Raw genomic sequence first — 20,216 nt, 5'->3', positions numbered from 1 at the left:
GCCTGCTCCAGACCTCGGGTTCGAAGCCGCTCCAGTGTTCTAAGAGAGGTTAGGATTGAGTGACAGCAGTTCAGTAGGAAAGGAGTTTCTGAAACTCCCGGGGAAGCGAAGTCCCGGGGTTTAGAAAAATAACCGAATCTATGGAGGGCTTTCCAAACTTGATCTTTCTTTTTTCTGTCATTTTTTCCTGCTCTCCCCGCACCCTCCCCCCAACTCCAGCCCTAACTCCAACCCTAAACCCAACCCCAACCCTAGTAAAGAGCCCTAAGGGCTAGAGGGTACAAGCCACCTCAACCCTTCCTCCTTTTCCCTCTGCCCCCGAAAACTTTCAGACAAGGAAAATACAAATAAACCCCAGGTGGTTAATGCGGGTGCATTCAGGAACAACCCCCCCCCCCCACACACACACACACACAGCTGGCCACCCGCTCTGTCCCACCCACCTCCGGGCAGGGGAGGGACTGGGAACCTGATCTCCGGGCTCCTGCCCCGAACGTTTCCCCATCAATAATGTTGATACCATCGTTGTGCCTCCTCCCCCGCCCCCGGGGCGCCGCTGCCGCCTTTTCGCCGCTTTTTGCCTGGCTTAAGAAAACGAAACTTCCACTACTGCCCTCCTAGCCTCGGCCGGGGGCCAGCGGGGCCTTGAGCTGGGGACTGAGGAAGCAGGGGTGAAGGCACAGCGCTTGGAGGCGTCCTCCATTTCTGTGGTAGGGTGGCCAAGCAGCGTCAGCGAAACGGAAAAGAGGGTCTGAGGCCCAGTCAAGGCCTCATCCCAGGCCCCATCCCAGACCCGAGGTCAGATCGGGCCAAAATAAGATACTTTTGAGGGTAGAAGAACCAGGCCTTAGAATGCGCGAACCTTGACTCCCCCCTCTTTACCCTTCCTAGGACCAGAGGTTGAGCGAAGAAGCCTGGAAACCCCAGGACCGGGACCCCAGTTGTGGCCTGCGGCCTTGGGGCACAAACCTTCGGCCACGCCAACCCACCAAGGACACTCTAGGACTTGGGAAAACTGAGGGGACGTATTAGTAGGAACGAGCATCAATCCCCCAAGATGGGAGTTTGCAAAACTCGCCAAGCGCCTCCCCGAGGTGCGGTTCCTCTCCGCCCGCGAGGTCGCGACCCCAGCGCAGCTGCCGCCTCACTTCGGGCTATCCCCATTCGCTACTGCGGATCAGCCCCTAAGTACCAGGCCCTCTCGAGGAACCTGCAAGTACAAACTTCGCTACCCGGATTCCCCAGTAGTCCCCCCGCACCCCACCTCCACCCAGGGCTAGGAAGGTGCGACCGCACATAGAGCGCGCAGGGCTCTAGGGTGAGCAGGGCGTGTAGAGGGACTCCAGCAGTGGCACCTCACTCCCACTCGCCGCCTACTTTCGACACGCACAAAAATAAAGATCAGCCCCCACTCTGCCTCCGTTTTTATTGATGTAAGTATTTCTTTGCATCGCGGCACGCGGAGCCTCGCCAGCGCCCTGACACTGCGGCGCCCGCACCAGCGAACCACGGAACTTGGGACCGAGACAATGGCCTGTAATTGATGTATTGCCATCAACAATAAAGACCAATTCTCCTCTCCCCGCCATTCCGACCATCCCCCTCCTCCCATCCCCCCCTTCTCCACCTCCCATCTCCTCTCCCGGGGCCACCGAGGGAAAGAAAACAAACAAGAAATTAGCAGGGGACGCCGAGCGCAGAGCGAAACGCCCGCCTCTACGCCGTCGAGGACGCAAAAAAACGAAAAAAGTTATTAAAGTTTGGATCCCCCAATTTATTCGTCTCTGCTCGCCCATTTTTAATTAAACATCGCGAAGCTGCTTTTTGCATGTTCATTTCGTTTGGATGTTTGTTGTGGTGTTTTTTGCGGGGGAGGGAAGGTTCTTTTTTCCTCCACTTAATCTTAAATCACACGTAGACCAAGTAACAAACACATGTGAAGCCATTCCCGGGAGCTTCCTGCTGCGCACGCGGCGCGCACCAGGAGAAAAGCTTTCCGGGACCGCCAGCTCCGCTAGGTTCCTGACTGCATGCGGTGCCCGGGAGGCCCGGACTTTCAAGAAGCCAAGATTGTTACGAGAAGGATGCGGGCGGCTCCAAACACGGGCACATTCCGGGAAAGGAGTGTGCAAGTGCACGCAAACGCGTTCGTGTACCTGGGAGAGTGTGGGCTGGTGGGTGTGCAAGGACCCCTGTTTGTGGGATAGGGGGCGGGTGCGGGATTTACACGTGCTCCGGTACACGTTCCCCGGGGTCTGGGAGAAGCTAGCCGCTCACACCCCAGGAGCGCGCAGATCCATCTTTGCCGAGGGATCTCTTTAAATATTCAGTGAGAAATAATGGCATTTGAAGCACCACCTATGGAAACATTATTATCTTCATTCTTCAACATCAGCCCCACTGATAGCTTCGTTTGTCTTTTTATCAAAATCTACTGTACCCATCAGGACCTGGGGAGAAAGGGAGAGCGAGGCGGAGAGGGTGTGAATGTGTGTGTTAGGGAGTGCGCGAGGGCAGAAGATAAGAAAGTAAGAGAAAAGGTGGAAAACGGACGATCAGGGAGAAAGAAGGGAGAAGTTATACCAATAAAAAAATAATAAAGTCAGCAGATGAAAAATAAACATTCACCAGCACACTAAAACACATTTACACCTTAAAAATAAAAGATTTAAGAAGCTAAGAGAAAGGTCCTTTACAGGAGCGCAGTACGGGTCCAGAGTACCCGAAGTCGGCTCGTGAGACTGGTGCCCACTTCGCGCGAACCGACCGTGTCACCAGCTAGACTGAAGGGCGCTCGCAAATTGGGGCGTCCTTATGAGCTCTCTCCTTTCCTGATCGCGAGATAGGGCAGGGATTGTGTATCTGCACCCCCCTCCTCCCCCATTACTCAGCCGAAGTTTAGTTTAGTTCTTCGGGCGCAGGACTTCGAGAACCTTGGAGCGAGGAGACCCAGAGGCGCGAGGGGAAAGAGCTAGGCTGAGCCGCGTACCGAGTCTCAGGTTCGCGGGCGCCTGAGCCCGGCAGAGGGATCGGGCTCCCGGCTCTGGGCCCTGGGGTGCGGGAAGGGAGGTTGCATCTCAGCTTCGGGGAGATGGTGATAGAGCGAAAAGTTTGGGCGAAGCGCTCGGCAAGTGCCCGAAAAGTGGAGGCGAGCTTCCGCGCCTCCAGGCAGCCTCGGACAGAACACCTTCCCACCGCCACCCCCCAACCCAGTTTCCCGGCTCTGGGCCGCCACCTCGTCCCCGAAGGCTGGGGCGCAGCCCCCTCCCCAGGGCGGGGTGCCCAGGGGTCCCGGGGACTGGCCCAGTCCAGTGCCCGGTCCGGCCGGGCCGTGTCTCTCCAGGCCGGGGCGGGCTGCTGCGCTCAGGGTGAGCTGCAGCCCCTCCCCTCCCCCCGGCCGGAGCTGAACTCGCAGCCCAGGCCGGTCCCCGCTCTCCGCCCGCCCGGGGCTCTGCGGCGCCACCGCTGCCGCCGCCTCCCCGCGGAGTGACGCGCCCTGCAGCCAACCGGGGCAGCCGGGGGGGAGGTCCGGGAGGGGTCCTGGGCGGAGCCGGGCCGCCCCCTTATCCCACGGGCTCAGGGCTGCTTCTCCCGAAAACTTCAGCCCTAATTGTCCTGGGAATGTCCGAGGTAGAGAAAGGGAGCGAGGGAGCAAGCAAGAGGCTGGAGAATCAGGGCCCCTGGCGGGGAGGGGATGGGGTGGCGGGAGAACTGCCCCTCCCCCCGGCCACAAACCCATCAGGTTCCCAAACCTTTCCTGGATCCTCTTCTCCGCGCCCCCGCGAGCCCGGGATCCAGGGGATGGAGAACTCGGGGCTGAGGAGCGCCGAGCCAGGCGGGAGGGAGGCCGAGCCGTGGGCGGGAGGCGGACCGGCGTGGGGCTGGCTCTTCCCCACTCGCTTATTTTTTTTTTTATGGGGGTGGGGGTGGGCTGCTTTCTGGTAGCTCTTAAAGAAACGAAGAAACACTCACGAAACGGGACGCCCTCCCCCCAAATCCCGCCGCGGGACTCCCTCCCCCCGCGGGCCGGCGCGCCTCGCGCCCGAGTTGGGAAGTTCGCAGCGCGCCGCCAGCCTGAGTCCCCAGCCCCCGCCGCCCGGCCCCACCCCCCACCGGGGCGGCTCAATTCCGGGGAGGGCATGCTAATTTGGGTCGGCCCAGCCCGGGATAGGGGGGCGAAAGAGGGAGGGGAGAGGGAGAGGAGAGAGAGAGCGGGGGGCGCCGGCCGGGGCGCCGGGCCCGCAGTGGAGAGGAGGCCGGCCCCCGGCGGCCTGGCCGCGGAGTCCCGGGCGGTCGCAAAGAGGGTTAACCCAGTGTCGGGCGGCGCGGCGTGCAGAGCCAGCCCCGCGGCAGGCTTATTGGGCCAGCGCGCGGAGAGACAGGGGTCTGCAGCAAATCACGAACTAATTGATTAAGGCGAGCGGGTTTGAATAGCGCTGGCCCGGTGCCAATCGCCTTTCAAAGAGCCCCTCTATGATTAATCGCAATGCATTATTGATAATCATAATTATAGCAGGACACATGCGCGCTGCGCCCGGGGCCGGGGAGCCGGGGAGGGGGCGGGCGGGCCGGCGGGCGGGGGGAGCCGCCGCCGCCGCCGCCGCTCGATTTCCGTAATTTTGAGAAGATTTTTTTTTAGTAATTTTTTATTCTGCCCCAGCTGATGTTTGAGCCAGCATGTCGCGGAGGAAGCAAGCGAAGCCTCAACATTTCCAATCCGACCCCGAAGTGGCCTCGCTCCCCCGGCGAGATGGTGAGTGCTCCGGCCCGCGCCGTGGACACACACACACACACTCACATTCACGCACACTCGGACCCACGCACACGCGGCTGGCCCCCGCGCCCCCTACCTCGCCGCCGCCGCGGCCCCGATTGCTTCTTCCACTCGGCGTAATTTTTTTTTTTCTTTTTAATTTTCAATTTGCCTTTGCTGGGCTTTCCCCCGCTGCCCCGGCGAAAGCGAGCACATCTCCCGGCAGGATCTTTCCGGAGTTGTTGGGTCCTCCCGGGGGAAGGAGGGCGGGCATGCCGGCCTGGCTTCTCCGTCCCGGCTTTTCCGGGGATCCCAGCCACCGCCGGGACCCGGGAGCCCCATGAGGCGTGGGTGCGGGCGGAGGTCGTCCCCGCCGGACCGCAAGGGGCCCCTGGCGCTCCCCGCGCCGCGCCCCAGGGCCCCCGGCCCGGCCTCCGCCTCCCGGCCCTGCTGCCAGCGGGAAGGAAGTTTACTTCGGGCGCTGGGCTGAACTCCGAGCGTGGGGGAGCTCGCTGCACCCCCCCTCCCCGCCCCACGCGCACACTCCCCCTCGGCCCGCGCTAGAACGGGGTGTCTTTGGAGGTTCCGAGCTGCAAGAAGATGGGTACTGATGTCGGGGCGCCCGCGCCTGACCTGCTGGGGTCGCGGCCGGGGTGGAGAGTGCCGCTGGCCGCCAGTTGTTCCGGAGACGGTGCAAACGGACGGGGGAAGTGTCGGGGTCTGGCTCGCAAAGTTTATCTCCGCATCTCTTCCCCCAACAATTGCACCCTCTGCCCCCCAAAATCTTTACGGTCTGTATGCGCCCTCTGCGGATCGTGGTGCCCCCTACTTCCAGGGGGGTCGGGGAAGAAGTCGTAGGATAGTTTTTCAGGTTTGCGGGTGACCAGCCAGAGTGGAATCCCCCCTGAAACAGGGGCACTCGCTTTCTCCGATGGAGGCGACAACTGTGGGTCCCGAAGGGGCTGAACAAGTCCAGAACAAAGTTTGTGTGTGGGAGCTCTGGCAAAGGGTGGAAGATATCCGGGCAGGGAGTTGGGGTACAGAGGGAGGACACCTGGAATCCCTCCTTGCTCCTAAAGGTGTTTCACTGTACCGGCCTCAAAGCTCCCAGGCCTAGCACCCGAGGCAATGCAGCGGCGCCCGGGCTCGGGTCCCCGGGTCGTCCCGGCGCGATGCTGGCCTCTCGGCTGCGGGAGAACGGACAAGGAGCAACCTCGGCGGGTTCTCAGCGGCTCTGGATGCCGCTCGGGATGCCCACGTCCTAGGCGGCATTTTGGGGTGTGGAGGAGGGAGCTGGGCCCCGACAGAGCTCCGAAGCGTGCCCCTGATCGACACCTCAGCCCACTAAGCTGCGGCCGCCCGGGCCCCCAGGTCCCCGGCTCGTTTCTCAGAGGCCTGCCTCTCGGTAGAGCTGGGGCACAGTGAAGCGAAGGGACCCCCGCTCCCTTTACCCCTGCTGTCGGGAAAGGGGAGTCCTGACTTGGGGTTCCTGTAAAAAAAATGGGGGACTTGAAATCAATTAAGAAAATGCTTTACAATAACCCTCCTCCCGGCCCCCAGTATTTCCTCAAGCTTGAATCCTTACCCATGGCCTCTGCGATTTCTCAGTCCGCTGAAAAGAGCCCCTGAACCCCGCTTTCCACCCCAAGCGAAAGCAAGCACGCGGGGTAGATCGAGGTGAGATGACCCAAGGCCGCAGCAGCTGCGTCGAGTATTTTTCCGGGTTTTTCTCAGCTTAGTTTCTTCTGCTTCCCGCACCCACACCCATCTTTCCTAAAGTTTCTGGTGAGACCTTTTGCACCGGAAAACTGTTCAAGTTAACAGTTTGTACACAAAAAAAGCAAACTAGAGATAAGAGAGCATTTTCTAGTGTGTTTTGTACATTTGTACTGGTTTTCTACATTTTCAAAAAAAAAAAGTCTCGGCCTTCTAGGAGAAATGATGCGTGCTAGATCTTTGCCTTTCGCCTTCTGTATCAGGAATTTTTAATAGTTAAGTCTTCTCATAAAGCAATAGTATAAAAGGAGTTCACTACCTGTTACCATTATTCTTTATTAGTACTAATTTTTTCAGTTTAGTTTATTTGAGCTTGGAGGTAAGTTAGTTAACTCCATCAAGTTTCCTTCCTTTCTCTTTTCTCTCCTTCTTTTGATTTCTCTTCCTTCCTTTCTTTTTTCTTCCCAAAAGCTGGTACATTGTCCTAAAGAAGCGGTAAACTGTTAGGGGCTCCCTAGGAAACACCCCCTCCCAGCCTTCTTTCCTCACCTCTCCCCACCCCCTCCTCTTTTTCTTCGGTAGTAATGGTTTTAGGTTATGACTGTTTTTACATGGTTGAACAATAAGTTTGGGAGAAGTTGCCTAGAGGGTGGATTTTGTAATAGGGTTTCAGGATTTAGTGTGTTGTAATAATATTAGTACACAAGTAATCCTCCCCCAACGCTGGACATACAGGAGGGCCTAACATACTCCAGTTCTTTTTATTTGAAAGTAGTTCTGAGATAAATGGCATTGAAAGTTCATGACATAACTCAAGGTTACCTTTTAAAAGTCACCTTTTCTGCAGTGAGTTCAGCAATCTCATTCTTCTCCCCACATACAACCCCTACTTCTAGGAGTAGCTGGGTTTTCTGTTCGGTTTTGTTTTTTACGTAAAGAAACATTGTTACATTTTTAGATGGCAAGCCCCTTTTCAAACATTCTGATTACTTTTTCTTATGTCTTGAGATGGTCTTTGAAATATGACAAAGGAAATACGAAACATACCAAATTAAATCTAGTTCATGCACTTCTCCTTTACCAGCACCTCTAGTTGTATGACTTCTACCCAGAGTGAGACCTAGAAAAGTTTGTAGACCCAAGTTACAGGAGCCCTGAAGAAGCGGCTCCCAAAGCTGAAAGCAGCGAGGGCTGCTTGGTGTTGTGTGTCTTGCCTGTGTGTGTTTGAGTGTGTGTGTGCTTACAAAGAAAACCCAGACCATGCTAAGAAGCCACACAGACAGCTTCATCTGAAGCAAGTGCAAACAAAAAACAAACACAAAAACCAAAACAAAAAGAATAACAAGTATTTGGTCTATTTCAGGATGCTGGTATTTTATTTTACTTTAGTGTGCAGCTGCTATGCCAGAAACACTCTAAACTTGGTAATTTTTCTGCTTCTTATGAAACCAAGATTATGGCAAATATGACTTATCTCCTCAATGATATGCAACAAGTCTTGAATTACTTGCGGAAATATGACTGCTACTGGAAAGATTGTTTATCAAGTAAATAATTCCGAGGAAAGGGAATATTAGAATCTAATGATTTGATTTGTGGGTTCTTTACTATAAATTGGGATTTCAGTTGTGTGTTGTATGTGTGCGGGTTGGGGTTCTTCCTTTGGTGGCGTTTTTAAGATTCCTGTAATTTCTACATGGATGGCCCATTTAGACTCCATTCATTTATTTAAAAAGTATTTTGGTGCTCAGTTTTTTCAAGGAAAAGATAATATTGGAAGAATGAAACACCACGAATTGCAGCTAAAACACTAACAATCATATGAAGTATCATAAAAATTCCTCTTATTTATATTAATAATGAAATTCTATTATTTACCAAAGTAATTTGCTCATTTTGAGCAGTTTCATAGCAACACATTGATCTCTGGGCCCAAAAGGTTAGCGAGAACTATAATTAATTGCTTTTTTAAAAAATACCAACACCTGCAAGATAAGGCAGTTGGAAAGAATTCATGTTTAATCAGAGCTGTTTTAAGTTTGTCATAATGGAAGATTCTGAATGAGAAAATGCAAACCGGTGTTTTGTGATTTGCTTCAGGCCGCACATACTTTGTAAAATGTTAAAAAACAAACACACAAACGAGCAAAGTCTAGTTAGGCATGAGGGTACTATGTGTGAAAGTGAATATGTGATACTGAATGTTTTGTAGTTTATTTTACGTCAAGTTTCCCTAGAGTTCATTGGCGCAAGTGCCAATGTATAGATTCTTCTCTGGGGGCTCTATTTCTTTTCTTTATACTTTTGGAGGTAGCAAGTTGTCTTTACCAACAGAAACTTTTAGAAGGTAGAACTCCACATTTTTGTGGTGGAGATCTTACTGGGACAGAAATAGGCAGACTGGTTAAGTTTTTGAAATTGTCAAAAGCCAAACTCTGTGTAGGAACCAGAACAAATTCCTTCTGCAACCTCAGCTAGGTTTTTCTGAGACACTTCTTGGTGCAGATAGCACCAGAATATTCCAAAAATATTCTTAGATTATTAAAACTGAAGTAGTTTGGCGAAAGAGGTGGAAAGTTAACCGAAGAACTAACACTCCTCCCCCCAAAAAAGAAAAAAGTTTGTGTGCCAGGCTTTAGAAAACCTAGATGTGTCAAGCTGTTTTAACCTTTGCTAGCCTCCTCCCATGCAAAGGTGACAAGGTCCAGATCATAATATGTCCTTCTGTATCTTCCCAGTGACCCCCAAATTGAATCCTGCTAGTCACTTAGCAGGAAGTTAGTAGTTTATTTTAGTTTCACCTTATCAGCTTGACTTCTTTTCCTAACCTTATTCCCCTGTCACCCTCAGATGCCAGACCCCCGAAGGGGAAGATTGACAGGTAGTTCCCATAGCTCAGTTTTACCCTCAAACAACAGGGATTTAGTTTCTTGTGCCTTTGCCAATGTTTATGTAGTCAAAGTTTAGATCTTGCCTTAAGGAGTCTCTTTTTACGCGTCACTGCAATAGGAAAGCCACAAAGAAGTTTTTGAACAAACCCTTGCAACTGGAACCCCATCTAGTGTTCAGTTTGATTCATCCATGGGAAAGACATTTCCCCCTTTCATTTATTGTGTACATTAGGTGGGCTTGGATCACTATTTTAAAAGCAATGCCTCGTCCATGTTATTTTTTCAGAGATTTCACTTGTATTCTTCCACTAGAGAATACGCTAATCCCGGTCAGAACAGTGAGTGAACTTGGAGGGTACCAGGAAATTTGTCATTTGGTGGCATATCACATCGAGGAAACTTTAGACATCACAGAAAATATGCACAGCATATGTCGTAGTGTTTAAAATTTCTTTGGAATCTTAAGTTGGACATTTGGATTCAGACTTTTCCCAGGTCGGTGCAGAAAAAAAAAAAAAAAAGATAAAAGACCAATCAATCAAATATGTTTGTGATAAGAAAAGGAACAGGCTGTTAAAATTAAGGACTCCAAAACCACTGTCATGAGCAATTCTATTAAGAAATGTAAATGCAATTTTAACATAATGGGAAGTACAGTGAAGTGTCTTTCTGAAGAGCTCCAAAAAAGAAAACTAAATCTGGTAGAGTAAGGTGGTTGTGTTTGTTTTTTGTTTTGTTTTTTTCCTTTCCTGGCTGGCTAAACCTTTCTGTGTGGGGCATAGTTTTATTTTTATTTTCTCAGTAGACAGATATGGTAGAACACTTGAATTTTCTGCTTCCGATTCTGCAGTTTGGTTCAGAGGATGAAAAACTGACAGATTTGAATTAGGCACCAAGTAACTAAAAAGTACAACAGGAACTAAAGCATCTAGGATTTTAATATAAATTTGGTGGAGGTATAAGATCACTCTTCCCCGCCCCCCACCAAAAGGCCCAGAAAATTCCAAATATCTGTTTGTGTGTACATACTTAGAAAACCACTGCTTCTTAAATTTTGGTATCTGACTAGGGTTGCTTACAAAATTAATCTGCATGCAAAATCCATAGAAAAGGAACAGGAATGTTATTTTCACCATAGTACAAGGAACAAGGCAACTGTATTTACTATAATGGGGTCACCAGTTGCAATCCTGTGTAACAGATTACTGAGAGAGATACAAGATAGCAGACAATCAGAAAAATGAATTAGAACTGTTCGTGTGTGTGTGTGTGTGTGTGTGTGTGTGTGTGTGTGTATGTGAGAGAGAGAGAGAGAGAATGTGTGTGTGCATGTGTATCTTACTACAACTTAAAATATTCCCTTTGGTAAAGAGTCCAACTAGTCCTCATGTTTTGTCTTTTTTTTTTTTTTTTTTTTAAATAAAAGACTGTTTCCTTGGAGTTTTGTTCCGAATGTAGATAGATTTAAAGTTAAGAATTATTACAGTGTAGCGACACCTGCTTTTGAAATAAATCAAAATAGATACCAGTATTTTGGGGGCATGGGGGTGTTCATAAACATCAGGAAATTAAATTAGTTCACTCTACAGTGAGATCAAATGTCAGCTTATTAAAAATGTTGTGAAAACCTAAGCTAAAATATGGGCAACTTTTTAACACAGTCTCTTAAAAGCAGGCAGGCATTTATTTTTAAACATCTATATTTTCCATCCACTTAGCACAATCCTAAATATAAAAATGTTCAGGTTGAAACACTTGAAAATTCTCAAGTGAGTCTTGAGGCAGCACAAATGCAGAATTCGAGTGCAGGAAAGTAATAATCAGCTAAATCCTATAAAGTAACCTGCCTTTTACTTTCTCTATTTATTATGAGAATATCAGATGTTTGCAAGTTATAAAGAATTAAAATCTCTTTTAATCGTGAGCACAGATGTGCTAAATATTTGAAGCAACTACATTGTAATGTGTACAATTGATGAAGTCAGTTTTCTGATTTCCCTTGCTAGTTATTTAGTTCTGAATCTGTCATTATTTGTCTAAGCCCAGCTGACCAAGCAAAACTGTGTTTTAAAGTGGCTTTATGTTTTGATAAATGTGAGCTGGTTGAAAAGTATTTTCCACTGAATGCAGAGCTTAATAGAACATGCTGACATAATAGTTTTAATGCATTTTGTTGAAAATGTGTGAACAAACAGAATAGCTTTTGTTCCTTCATAATTGGCTGTAAAAGTAGATGGAAACATAACCATTACATATGGAAATGTGCAAAGAGAAAGAAATAACATTTCTGTTGAATATATTAGGAATTGCATTTCCTAGTTTAAAATAAGCATCTGAAATGGATGCATCATTTAAAATTGGTTGTCAAAATAAGAAGCTTTAAAGAGAATTTTTTGTCACATTATTTTTGTCCCAAGTTAAGCAACATAACTTTAGCAAATTTCATCTAATATTTTGTTTATATGATTTTAAGGCAGGGGGAGAAGCAGAAAGTGCTTAAAACAGCACCTTCCATGTGCATAGGAATCCAGTGCCAATTAGGATGATTAAACATTAAATTAAAACCAAATCATTATTGGTATTTTCTGCTACAACTAAGATTTGTTTGGTGGTGTTAATGCATTTTGCACCATACCCTTGTGGAGATTAAAAGATGGGTATTAGGAAAGCTGGCTTGTTAAGTATAACTTAGCTACTCAAATAACACTCCCAGTGAATAAAGTGTGCGTACATTTGGCATACTTCACCAGGGATTCTAATCAACTTCGGCATCACTCAAGGCAAATAGAGTTAAGGAATTTCCAGAAGTTAGTATTTAGGTATTAATTTTATTTTCTGGAATGCAAACTAGTCATGTTTTTAAAAATATTTACTACAAAAAGGCAAACAGCTGACACTTTCCAATGGACTTTAAGTTTACTGAAAAAAGCAGCATTTTGATTTTACATTTATTCATATCTGCAATTACTTTGTTTTATGCAAGTTTTCTGGGAGATTCAATTTGGAAGTCATGGAAACTACCTATTATCTGATTCAGTTCTGCAGAAAAGCATGCAGGGAGGTAATCCTTGAATTAAACAGTTTTTTTTTTTTTTTTTTCCACAGCCTTCTTAGATGACCACACACCATTTGTACAACAGAAGTTGGTGTTCCCCATGCTGGGCAAACAATGGGAAGCCATCCTGTCTTTGAATAGGATGTTAGCTTGGAGTTAGAGATTTTTCTGTTTAATTTACAAATGGATCTTAGTGAGAAGACATCTGAGCAACCAATGGAAACAAACATGAAATAAAGGGATTTTTATAATAAAAGGTTCAGGACAATCTGTTAAACAATTGATAACAGTTAAGAGCAAACTGTTTTTAAAGGCATTCAGACAAGGAGAGCTGCAAAGCATTTCAAACCCTAAACCAAGAATTATTTCTTAGGAGATGGGAGCACTTTTCAACTGCACATCCTTCTTGAAGTTGATGTTTAATCAGAAATGTAAATCTTGTGCCAGATTTTATAGACATAGAGAGCACTTTTGATGAAATATTTAGAGGCATAATGTTGCCATTCGGAGCACAGTGGCATGTATTATTTGATTAGTGGAATGGTAGCCGGAGTTACATCTTTAATTTTAAAAATAAACATGCCAGGGAGTGATATATAGGTGCCAGGCAAGCCTTGTAACGGATTATGATCATTGTGTTTCTCTTCATTGTGTGTGTTGCCATTCCTTTTGTGTTCAAGTGAGTTTTGAGGAGCGGTCTGGAGGATTTGTTACTCATGTGACTAAAGTGTGTTTGTCACGGATCAGACTTAGCGCAGGTTCGAGGTAGGGGCTTGAGGTGATTTTCAAGTTGTCAGTCTACAGCTTGATGATATGCATTTTTTTTCCCCCTTGTCAACAACTGATTGGAACCTGAATGACTACAAATTAGTTTAGTGACAGAACAAACTGTCACAGATATCTTTGAGTCAGTTGAAAATGAATAAGGTTGACAGAAACTCAAGAGCCTAATAAGTCCTCAGAATGGTTTGTGGACCCTCTCCGGACGAGTAGACAATAAGGTGTATAAAAGATTGGAAATCAATATTTTGCTATGGAATTTCATCATGCACCAGTGTTTCCCATTTGTAGTATTTTGTATTTTGATGAATTATCTGAAGGCCACGACTCTCTGAGATACCGGATGGATGGAATTCCTCCATACCCTTAAAAATTAATTATGGATGTTCTTAGGTAATATTGATTGGTTTTCAGGGGCTACAGTTTTGAGTTTTGCAGGTAAAAAACCATTGATTAGCCTTCTTTTTTTTTTTTTTTTAAAGTCATAGGTGACTGTGTGTCCTGGCCCCTTTACTAACCCTGCACCTTTTTGACCTTTGTAGGAGACACAGAAAAGGGTCAACCGAGTCGCCCTACTAAGAGCAAGGATGCCCACGTCTGTGGCCGGTGCTGTGCCGAGTTCTTCGAATTATCAGATCTTCTGCTCCACAAGAAGAACTGTACTAAAAATCAATTAGTTTTAATCGTAAATGAAAATCCAGCCTCCCCACCCGAAACCTTCTCCCCCAGCCCCCCTCCCGATAATCCTGATGAACAAATGAGTGACACAGTTAACAAAACAGATCAAGTGGACTGCAGCGACCTTTCAGAACACAACGGACTTGACAGGGAAGAGTCCATGGAGGTGGAGGCCCCGGTTGCTAACAAAAGCGGCAGCGGCCTTTCCAGCGGCAGCCACAGCAGTACCGCCCCCAGCAGCAGCAGCAGCAGCAGCAGCAGCAGCAGCAGCAGCGGCTCCTCCACAGGTACCTCAGCGATCACAACCTCTCTACCTCAACTCGGGGACCTGACAACACTGGGCAACTTCTCCGTGATCAACAGCAACGTCATCATCGAGAACCTCCAGAGCACCAAGGTGGCGGTGGCCCAGTTCTCCCAGGAAGCGAGGTGCGGCGGGGCCTCTGGGGGCAAGCTGGCCGTCCCAGCCCTCATGGAACAGCTCCTAGCTCTGCAGCAGCAGCAGATCCACCAGCTGCAATTGATCGAACAGATTCGTCACCAAATATTGCTGTTGGCTTCTCAGAACGCAGACTTGCCAACATCTTCTAGTCCTTCTCAAGGTACTTTACGAACATCTGCCAACCCCTTGTCCACGCTAAGTTCCCATTTATCTCAGCAGCTGGCAGCAGCAGCTGGATTGGCACAGAGCCTCGCCAGCCAATCTGCCAGCATTAGTGGTGTGAAACAGCTACCCCCAATCCAGCTACCTCAGAGCAGTTCTGGCAACACCATCATTCCATCCAACAGCGGCTCTTCTCCCAGTATGAACATATTGGCAGCGGCAGTTACCACCCCGTCCTCTGAAAAAGTGGCTTCAAGTGCTGGGGCCTCCCATGTCAGCAACCCAGCGGTCTCATCATCGTCCTCACCAGCTTTTGCAATAAGCAGTTTATTAAGTCCTGCGTCTAATCCACTTCTACCTCAGCCAGCCCCCGCTAACTCGGTTTTCCCCAGCCCTTTGCCCAACATCGGAACAACTGCAGAGGATTTAAACTCCTTGTCTGCCTTGGCCCAGCAAAGAAAAAGCAAGCCACCAAATGTCACTGCCTTTGAAGCGAAAAGTACTTCCGATGAGGCATTCTTCAAACACAAGTGCAGGTTCTGTGCGAAGGTCTTTGGGAGTGACAGTGCCTTGCAGATCCACTTGCGTTCCCATACCGGAGAGAGGCCGTTCAAGTGCAACATCTGCGGGAACAGGTTCTCCACCAAGGGGAATCTGAAAGTCCACTTTCAGCGCCACAAAGAGAAATACCCTCATATCCAGATGAACCCCTATCCTGTGCCTGAGCATTTGGACAATATCCCCACGAGTACTGGCATCCCATACGGCATGTCCATCCCTCCAGAGAAGCCAGTCACCAGCTGGCTAGACACCAAACCAGTCCTGCCTACTCTGACCACTTCAGTCGGCCTGCCGTTGCCCCCGACCCTCCCAAGCCTCATACCCTTCATCAAGACAGAAGAGCCAGCCCCCATCCCCATCAGCCATTCTGCCACCAGCCCCCCAGGCTCAGTCAAAAGTGACTCCGGGGGCCCTGAGCCGGCCACGAGAAACCTAGGTGGGCTCCCAGAGGAAGCCGAAGGGTCCGCTCTGCCACCCTCCGGTGGCAAAAGCGAAGAGAGTGGCATGGTCACCAACTCAGTCCCAACGGCGAGCAGTAGCGCCCTGAGCTCCCCAGCGGCAGACTGCGGCCCCGTGGGCAGTGCCACCACTTTCACCAACCCTTTGTTGCCGCTCATGTCCGAGCAGTTCAAGGCCAAGTTTCCTTTTGGGGGACTCCTGGACTCAGCCCAGGCATCAGAGACGTCCAAGCTTCAGCAACTGGTAGAAAACATTGACAAGAAGGCCACTGACCCCAATGAGTGCATCATCTGCCACCGGGTTCTCAGCTGCCAGAGCGCCTTGAAAATGCACTACAGGACACACACCGGGGAGAGGCCCTTTAAGTGTAAGATCTGTGGCCGGGCTTTCACCACGAAAGGGAATCTTAAAACCCACTACAGTGTCCATCGTGCTATGCCCCCACTCAGAGTCCAGCATTCCTGCCCCATCTGCCAGAAGAAGTTCACGAACGCTGTGGTCCTGCAGCAGCACATCCGAATGCATATGGGAGGCCAGATCCCCAACACCCCAGTCCCCGACAGCTACCCTGAGTCCATGGAGTCCGACACAGGTTCCTTCGATGAGAAAAATTTTGATGACCTAGACAACTTCTCCGATGAAAACATGGAAGACTGTCCTGAGGGCAGCATCCCCGATACACCTAAGTCTGCAGACGCCTCCCAAGACAGCTTATCCTCTTCGCCTTTGCCCCTCGAGATGTCGAGCATCGCTGCTTTGGAAAATCAGATGAAGATGATCAATGCTGGCCTGGCAGAGCAGCTGCAGGCCAGCCTGAAGTCAGTGGAGAATGGGTCGGTCGAGGGGGATGTCCTGACCAATGATTCATCCTCAGTGGGTGGTGACATGGAGAGCCAAAGTGCTGGCAGCCCAGCCATCTCAGAGTCTACCTCTTCCATGCAGGCTCTGTCCCCGTCCAACAGCACCCAGGAGTTCCACAAGTCACCCAGCGTTGAGGAGAAACCACAGAGAGCGGTCCCAAGTGAGTTTGCCAATGGTTTGTCTCCCACCCCAGTGAATGGTGGGGCTTTGGATTTGACATCTAGTCACGCAGAGAAAATCATCAAAGAAGATTCTTTGGGGATCCTCTTCCCTTTTAGAGACCGGGGTAAATTTAAAAACACTGCTTGTGACATTTGTGGCAAAACATTTGCTTGTCAGAGTGCCTTGGACATTCACTATAGAAGTCATACCAAAGAGAGACCATTTATTTGCACAGTTTGCAATCGTGGCTTTTCCACAAAGGGTAATTTGAAGCAGCACATGTTGACACATCAGATGCGAGATCTGCCATCCCAGCTCTTTGAGCCCAGTTCCAACCTCGGCCCCAATCAGAACTCGGCGGTGATTCCCGCCAACTCGTTGTCATCTCTCATCAAAACAGAGGTCAACGGCTTCGTGCATATTTCTCCTCAGGACAGTAAGGACACCCCCACCAGTCATATCCCGTCTGGGCCTCTGTCTTCCTCTGCCACATCCCCAGTTCTGCTCCCTGCTCTGCCCAGGAGAACTCCCAAGCAGCACTACTGCAACACGTGTGGCAAAACCTTTTCCTCGTCGAGTGCCCTGCAGATTCACGAGAGAACTCACACTGGAGAGAAACCCTTTGCTTGCACTATTTGTGGAAGAGCTTTCACGACTAAAGGCAATCTTAAGGTATCTTGCTCTGTCTGCACCATACCCACTCCATCAACCCTGTCCCGCTGCCATTGATTATCTATAGTGCATGCCCCCAGAGTCATCAGCCCAGATATTCAGGGAGAGAGCTCTTGCAAGGGAACCTGCTGCACATGGTTGACGGGGGAGAAACAAGGGTGTCTGGGAGGGTCAGGATCGTGGCAGGGACAAGGGCAAGCTGCAGCTCACTGAATGTCAGTGCACATTGAATAATTTGGTACCTAAGCGAAGGAGCGGCCTCTGTGTTGTCTTGCTAAGTGCACCAAATGAATTGCTTTACCTACCAAGGAAGACAGCCTGGCGTTGCCATGGGATATTGATTAAAGACCTCCATGTGGCCTGTGTGCTGCCTGTATCACTTAATAATTAGGGCTCTCGGCGTTTGCATCTATTTTTCATAACTATGCAGTCCAGCATGGTTTGTTTGTCTAAAAACAGTAACGTCACTGCTCTGCTAATGGGCATTATGATAATTGATTATACAGCATTTCCTACTGATATGTGTTGGAAATAAAGCAAATATGCTTAAGTTCTAGAGCAACAGTTGAGTGCTCTTAGTATGTACATTTTTCTGTTGACAGAGTATTTCTCTGGAGATTGCTCCCAGTACTGTGAGATGAATAATTACTTTCTGGCTTTTCTCTCCATACGCAGGCCCTCCAATGGGCAGTCAGGGAGGGATACCTTCTTCCCATCTGAAAAGGACATTTATAGGGTAAAGGGTGTCAGATACAATACTTACCATTGCAATGAGAGTGGACATAACAATTCTAACCCTGAAAGGAGCTATCCGCCACTGCCTGGCTTGCTTGAGTCCATTATAAGCTAAATATGGGTAATAAAAAAAGAGTAAGTAAGGCATCCTTTCCCAGGAAGAGGGGAGACAGCCCAGGGCTGCAGAGTGAGCACGTTATTACTAGACAGGAGGAATGCATGGTTCCTGTTGCCTTCACTGTCTATCACATGATGAGAATAGGCATTTAGGCCACTTGCTTTGTGGACATTTGGGATATGAGTTGAGACAGATTCAGCTATTAAGCTTCTCTCCCCCTCCTCTTTTTTTCCCCCCTCTCTCTCTCTCTGTCTGCCTGCCCTCCCCATATCTCAGGTACACATGGGCACTCACATGTGGAATAGCACCCCTGCACGACGGGGTCGGCGGCTGTCTGTGGATGGCCCCATGACATTTCTAGGAGGCAATCCCGTCAAGTTCCCAGAAATGTTCCAGAAGGATTTGGCGGCAAGATCAGGAAGTGGGGATCCTTCCAGCTTCTGGAATCAGTATGCAGCAGCGCTCTCCAACGGGCTGGCGATGAAGGCCAACGAGATCTCCGTCATTCAGAATGGTGGCATCCCTCCAATTCCTGGAAGCCTCGGCAGTGGGAACAGCTCACCTATTAGTGGGCTGACAGGAAACCTGGAGAGGCTCCAGAACTCAGAGCCCAATGCTCCCCTGGCCGGCCTGGAGAAAATGGCAAGCAGTGAGAACGGAACCAACTTCCGCTTCACCCGCTTCGTGGAGGACAGCAAGGAGATTGTCACGAGTTAAAGCAGCTCGGGCTGGAGACATAGCATTCATTCCTGTTCAGAACGCGACCTATGGTGGCCTCCTACTCCTTGCCCTCCCCCCCATCCCGCCCCTTCCTTCATGTTCCCCAGATCTATGAACTACAACATTATGAAGACATTCTTTTGTACCTTGTTCAACTTTAGAGTTCTAAGAAAGCTTATTTATTAGTGATATAACCTTGCTTTGCAAACAGAATGCAAGCGTTAACTTTGGTCTTCTGTATTTTGGACTAAATACTAATTGACTAGAGTGCTGTAAACTTGCTGTAACATTTATGGCAATTGCAAGTTGCCCTGCTAGGCAGTTGTAATCTGGCATTAACTTATTTTCTATATCCAGTTTAATATGAATCTGGTGTTGATGCAATGCCTCAGTGATGCATTAGATCTCTAATAAAGTCTGTATATACATGTACACTTTGATCCTGCTGGAAAATTTTATCAGCAAACACATTGTCTAATCTTTCAAAACAGATTTAAGGAAAAGACTTAAAGTACAGACTGAACAGTGTGGGTCTTTGAAAGGTTTGGTTTTTTGATTTTTATTCTAAAATTCAAACTTTTTTTTTTTTGTAGATTTAACCATTTCCATTTTGAACTGCTATTTGTATCGTGCTTTTTACTTGAGTCGTCTTCAATGTTAATAAGTTTCTGTACAGTAATAAGCACGCAGAATTCTTTAGAGAAAAAACAAGTGTTGTTTTGGTAGTTGAAACTGAGACGTAACATTTTGCCTTGTAGGTATATTCACGATAGAAAATGTGTGCTGGAATTTCACAATGCTGCTAAGTATAGCATCTTGAACAACCTTCAGTGGAGAAAATGTAGATGCTCTTGTATATACAATAAGAAATATCACTTTCATTCAAATGTACATATGTTCCTTACAAGAGCAAATGCTTCTTGATCAAGAGAGCAGGTATAGTGTTTGTTTATTTTGTATTAGGTATGGAAGAAAAAAATTGGACTGTTACATGCACTTTCTTGGAAAGTTGAAAGGAAAGGGGGGGGGTCCAATTTCTTTAACATTTAATACTTACTAACAACAGAGATACTGTAATTTTACTCAAGTAATCAAATACATTTTTTTTTTGCAACAGATAAAACAGTATACTGTGTCTGTGTTTTTAGAGTGCATTTCCATTTAGCCAGGCCCCTAAATGCATTTTAACATTTCCCCAGGCAGCAGTCAATTGTGTATGTGAGTGTGTATCCCTCTTTAAATGAGGAATTGTAAAAGGCATAACAGAAATGGCTTTGCATGGGCCTGCATTTTCTTTTATTTTGAAATTTGGAGGCCCTAGATATTTTCCCAGTATCCATGACTTATTTAGGAATGGATTTTATAGACTCCACTACCCACCCCACCCCCAAGAAAAACGAAACAACGAAATGACATAAAAAGATGTTGGAGGTTTTATCCCAACAGGTAAG

General features: G+C 48.2%; 1 protein-coding gene and 2 long non-coding RNA genes across 6 annotated transcripts in view; 1 reads left to right on the top strand and 2 right to left on the bottom strand.

Annotated features, from left to right (window-relative positions):
* LOC135968862 (uncharacterized) overlaps positions 1-3,818 on the bottom strand; it is a 31,177-nt gene extending 27,359 nt beyond the window's left edge. For both annotated transcript variants that reach the window (XR_010583871.2, XR_012428706.1), the window contains exon 1: positions 3,753-3,818. This is a non-coding gene — a long non-coding RNA (uncharacterized lncRNA). The remainder of the gene's footprint in view (positions 1-3,752) is intronic.
* Positions 3,594-19,888, top strand: SALL1 (spalt like transcription factor 1). 3 transcript variants are annotated; one of them, XM_065537301.1, is made up of 4 exons: positions 3,594-3,742; positions 4,661-4,753; positions 13,738-17,192; positions 18,322-19,888. In XM_065537301.1, the coding sequence occupies exons 2-4, from the start codon at positions 4,678-4,680 to the stop codon at positions 18,760-18,762; spliced, it is 3,972 nt and encodes a 1,323-aa protein (XP_065393373.1). In that variant the 5' UTR covers positions 3,594-3,742; positions 4,661-4,677; the 3' UTR covers positions 18,763-19,888. The 3 variants fall into 3 exon arrangements, with proteins under 3 accessions (XP_065393373.1, XP_005591967.2, XP_045238952.2); XM_005591910.4 differs by lacking the exon at positions 3,594-3,742 and having other exon boundaries at positions 4,244-4,753; XM_045383017.2 differs by lacking the exons at positions 3,594-3,742; positions 4,661-4,753 and adding an exon at positions 5,326-5,544.
* On the bottom strand, positions 4,825-6,466 carry LOC141409244 (uncharacterized). The gene is made up of 2 exons (XR_012428707.1): positions 6,339-6,466; positions 4,825-6,242 (listed from the first exon to the last, which is right to left on the bottom strand). It is a non-coding gene; the product is annotated as an uncharacterized lncRNA (long non-coding RNA).
* Positions 19,889-20,216: the final 328 nt, after the last annotated feature.

This window comes from Macaca fascicularis, chromosome 20, assembly GCF_037993035.2.
Source record: "Macaca fascicularis isolate 582-1 chromosome 20, T2T-MFA8v1.1".
In the NCBI taxonomy this organism is placed as follows: domain Eukaryota; kingdom Metazoa; phylum Chordata; class Mammalia; order Primates; family Cercopithecidae; genus Macaca; species Macaca fascicularis.
This window is presented reverse-complemented; position numbering and strand designations above follow the sequence as displayed.

Excerpts from the sequence above, each read along its gene's own strand:
- SALL1 (XM_045383017.2), top strand. The coding sequence starts at position 5,364 with ATGTCGGGGCGCCCGCGCCTGACCTGCTGGGGTCGCGGCCGGGGTGGA. Across the intron at positions 5,545-13,737 it reads TGCCCCCCAAAATCTTTACG|GAGACACAGAAAAGGGTCAA; the intron begins GTCTGTATGCGC and ends TGACCTTTGTAG. Across the intron at positions 17,193-18,321 it reads CGACTAAAGGCAATCTTAAG|GTACACATGGGCACTCACAT; the intron begins GTATCTTGCTCT and ends CCCATATCTCAG.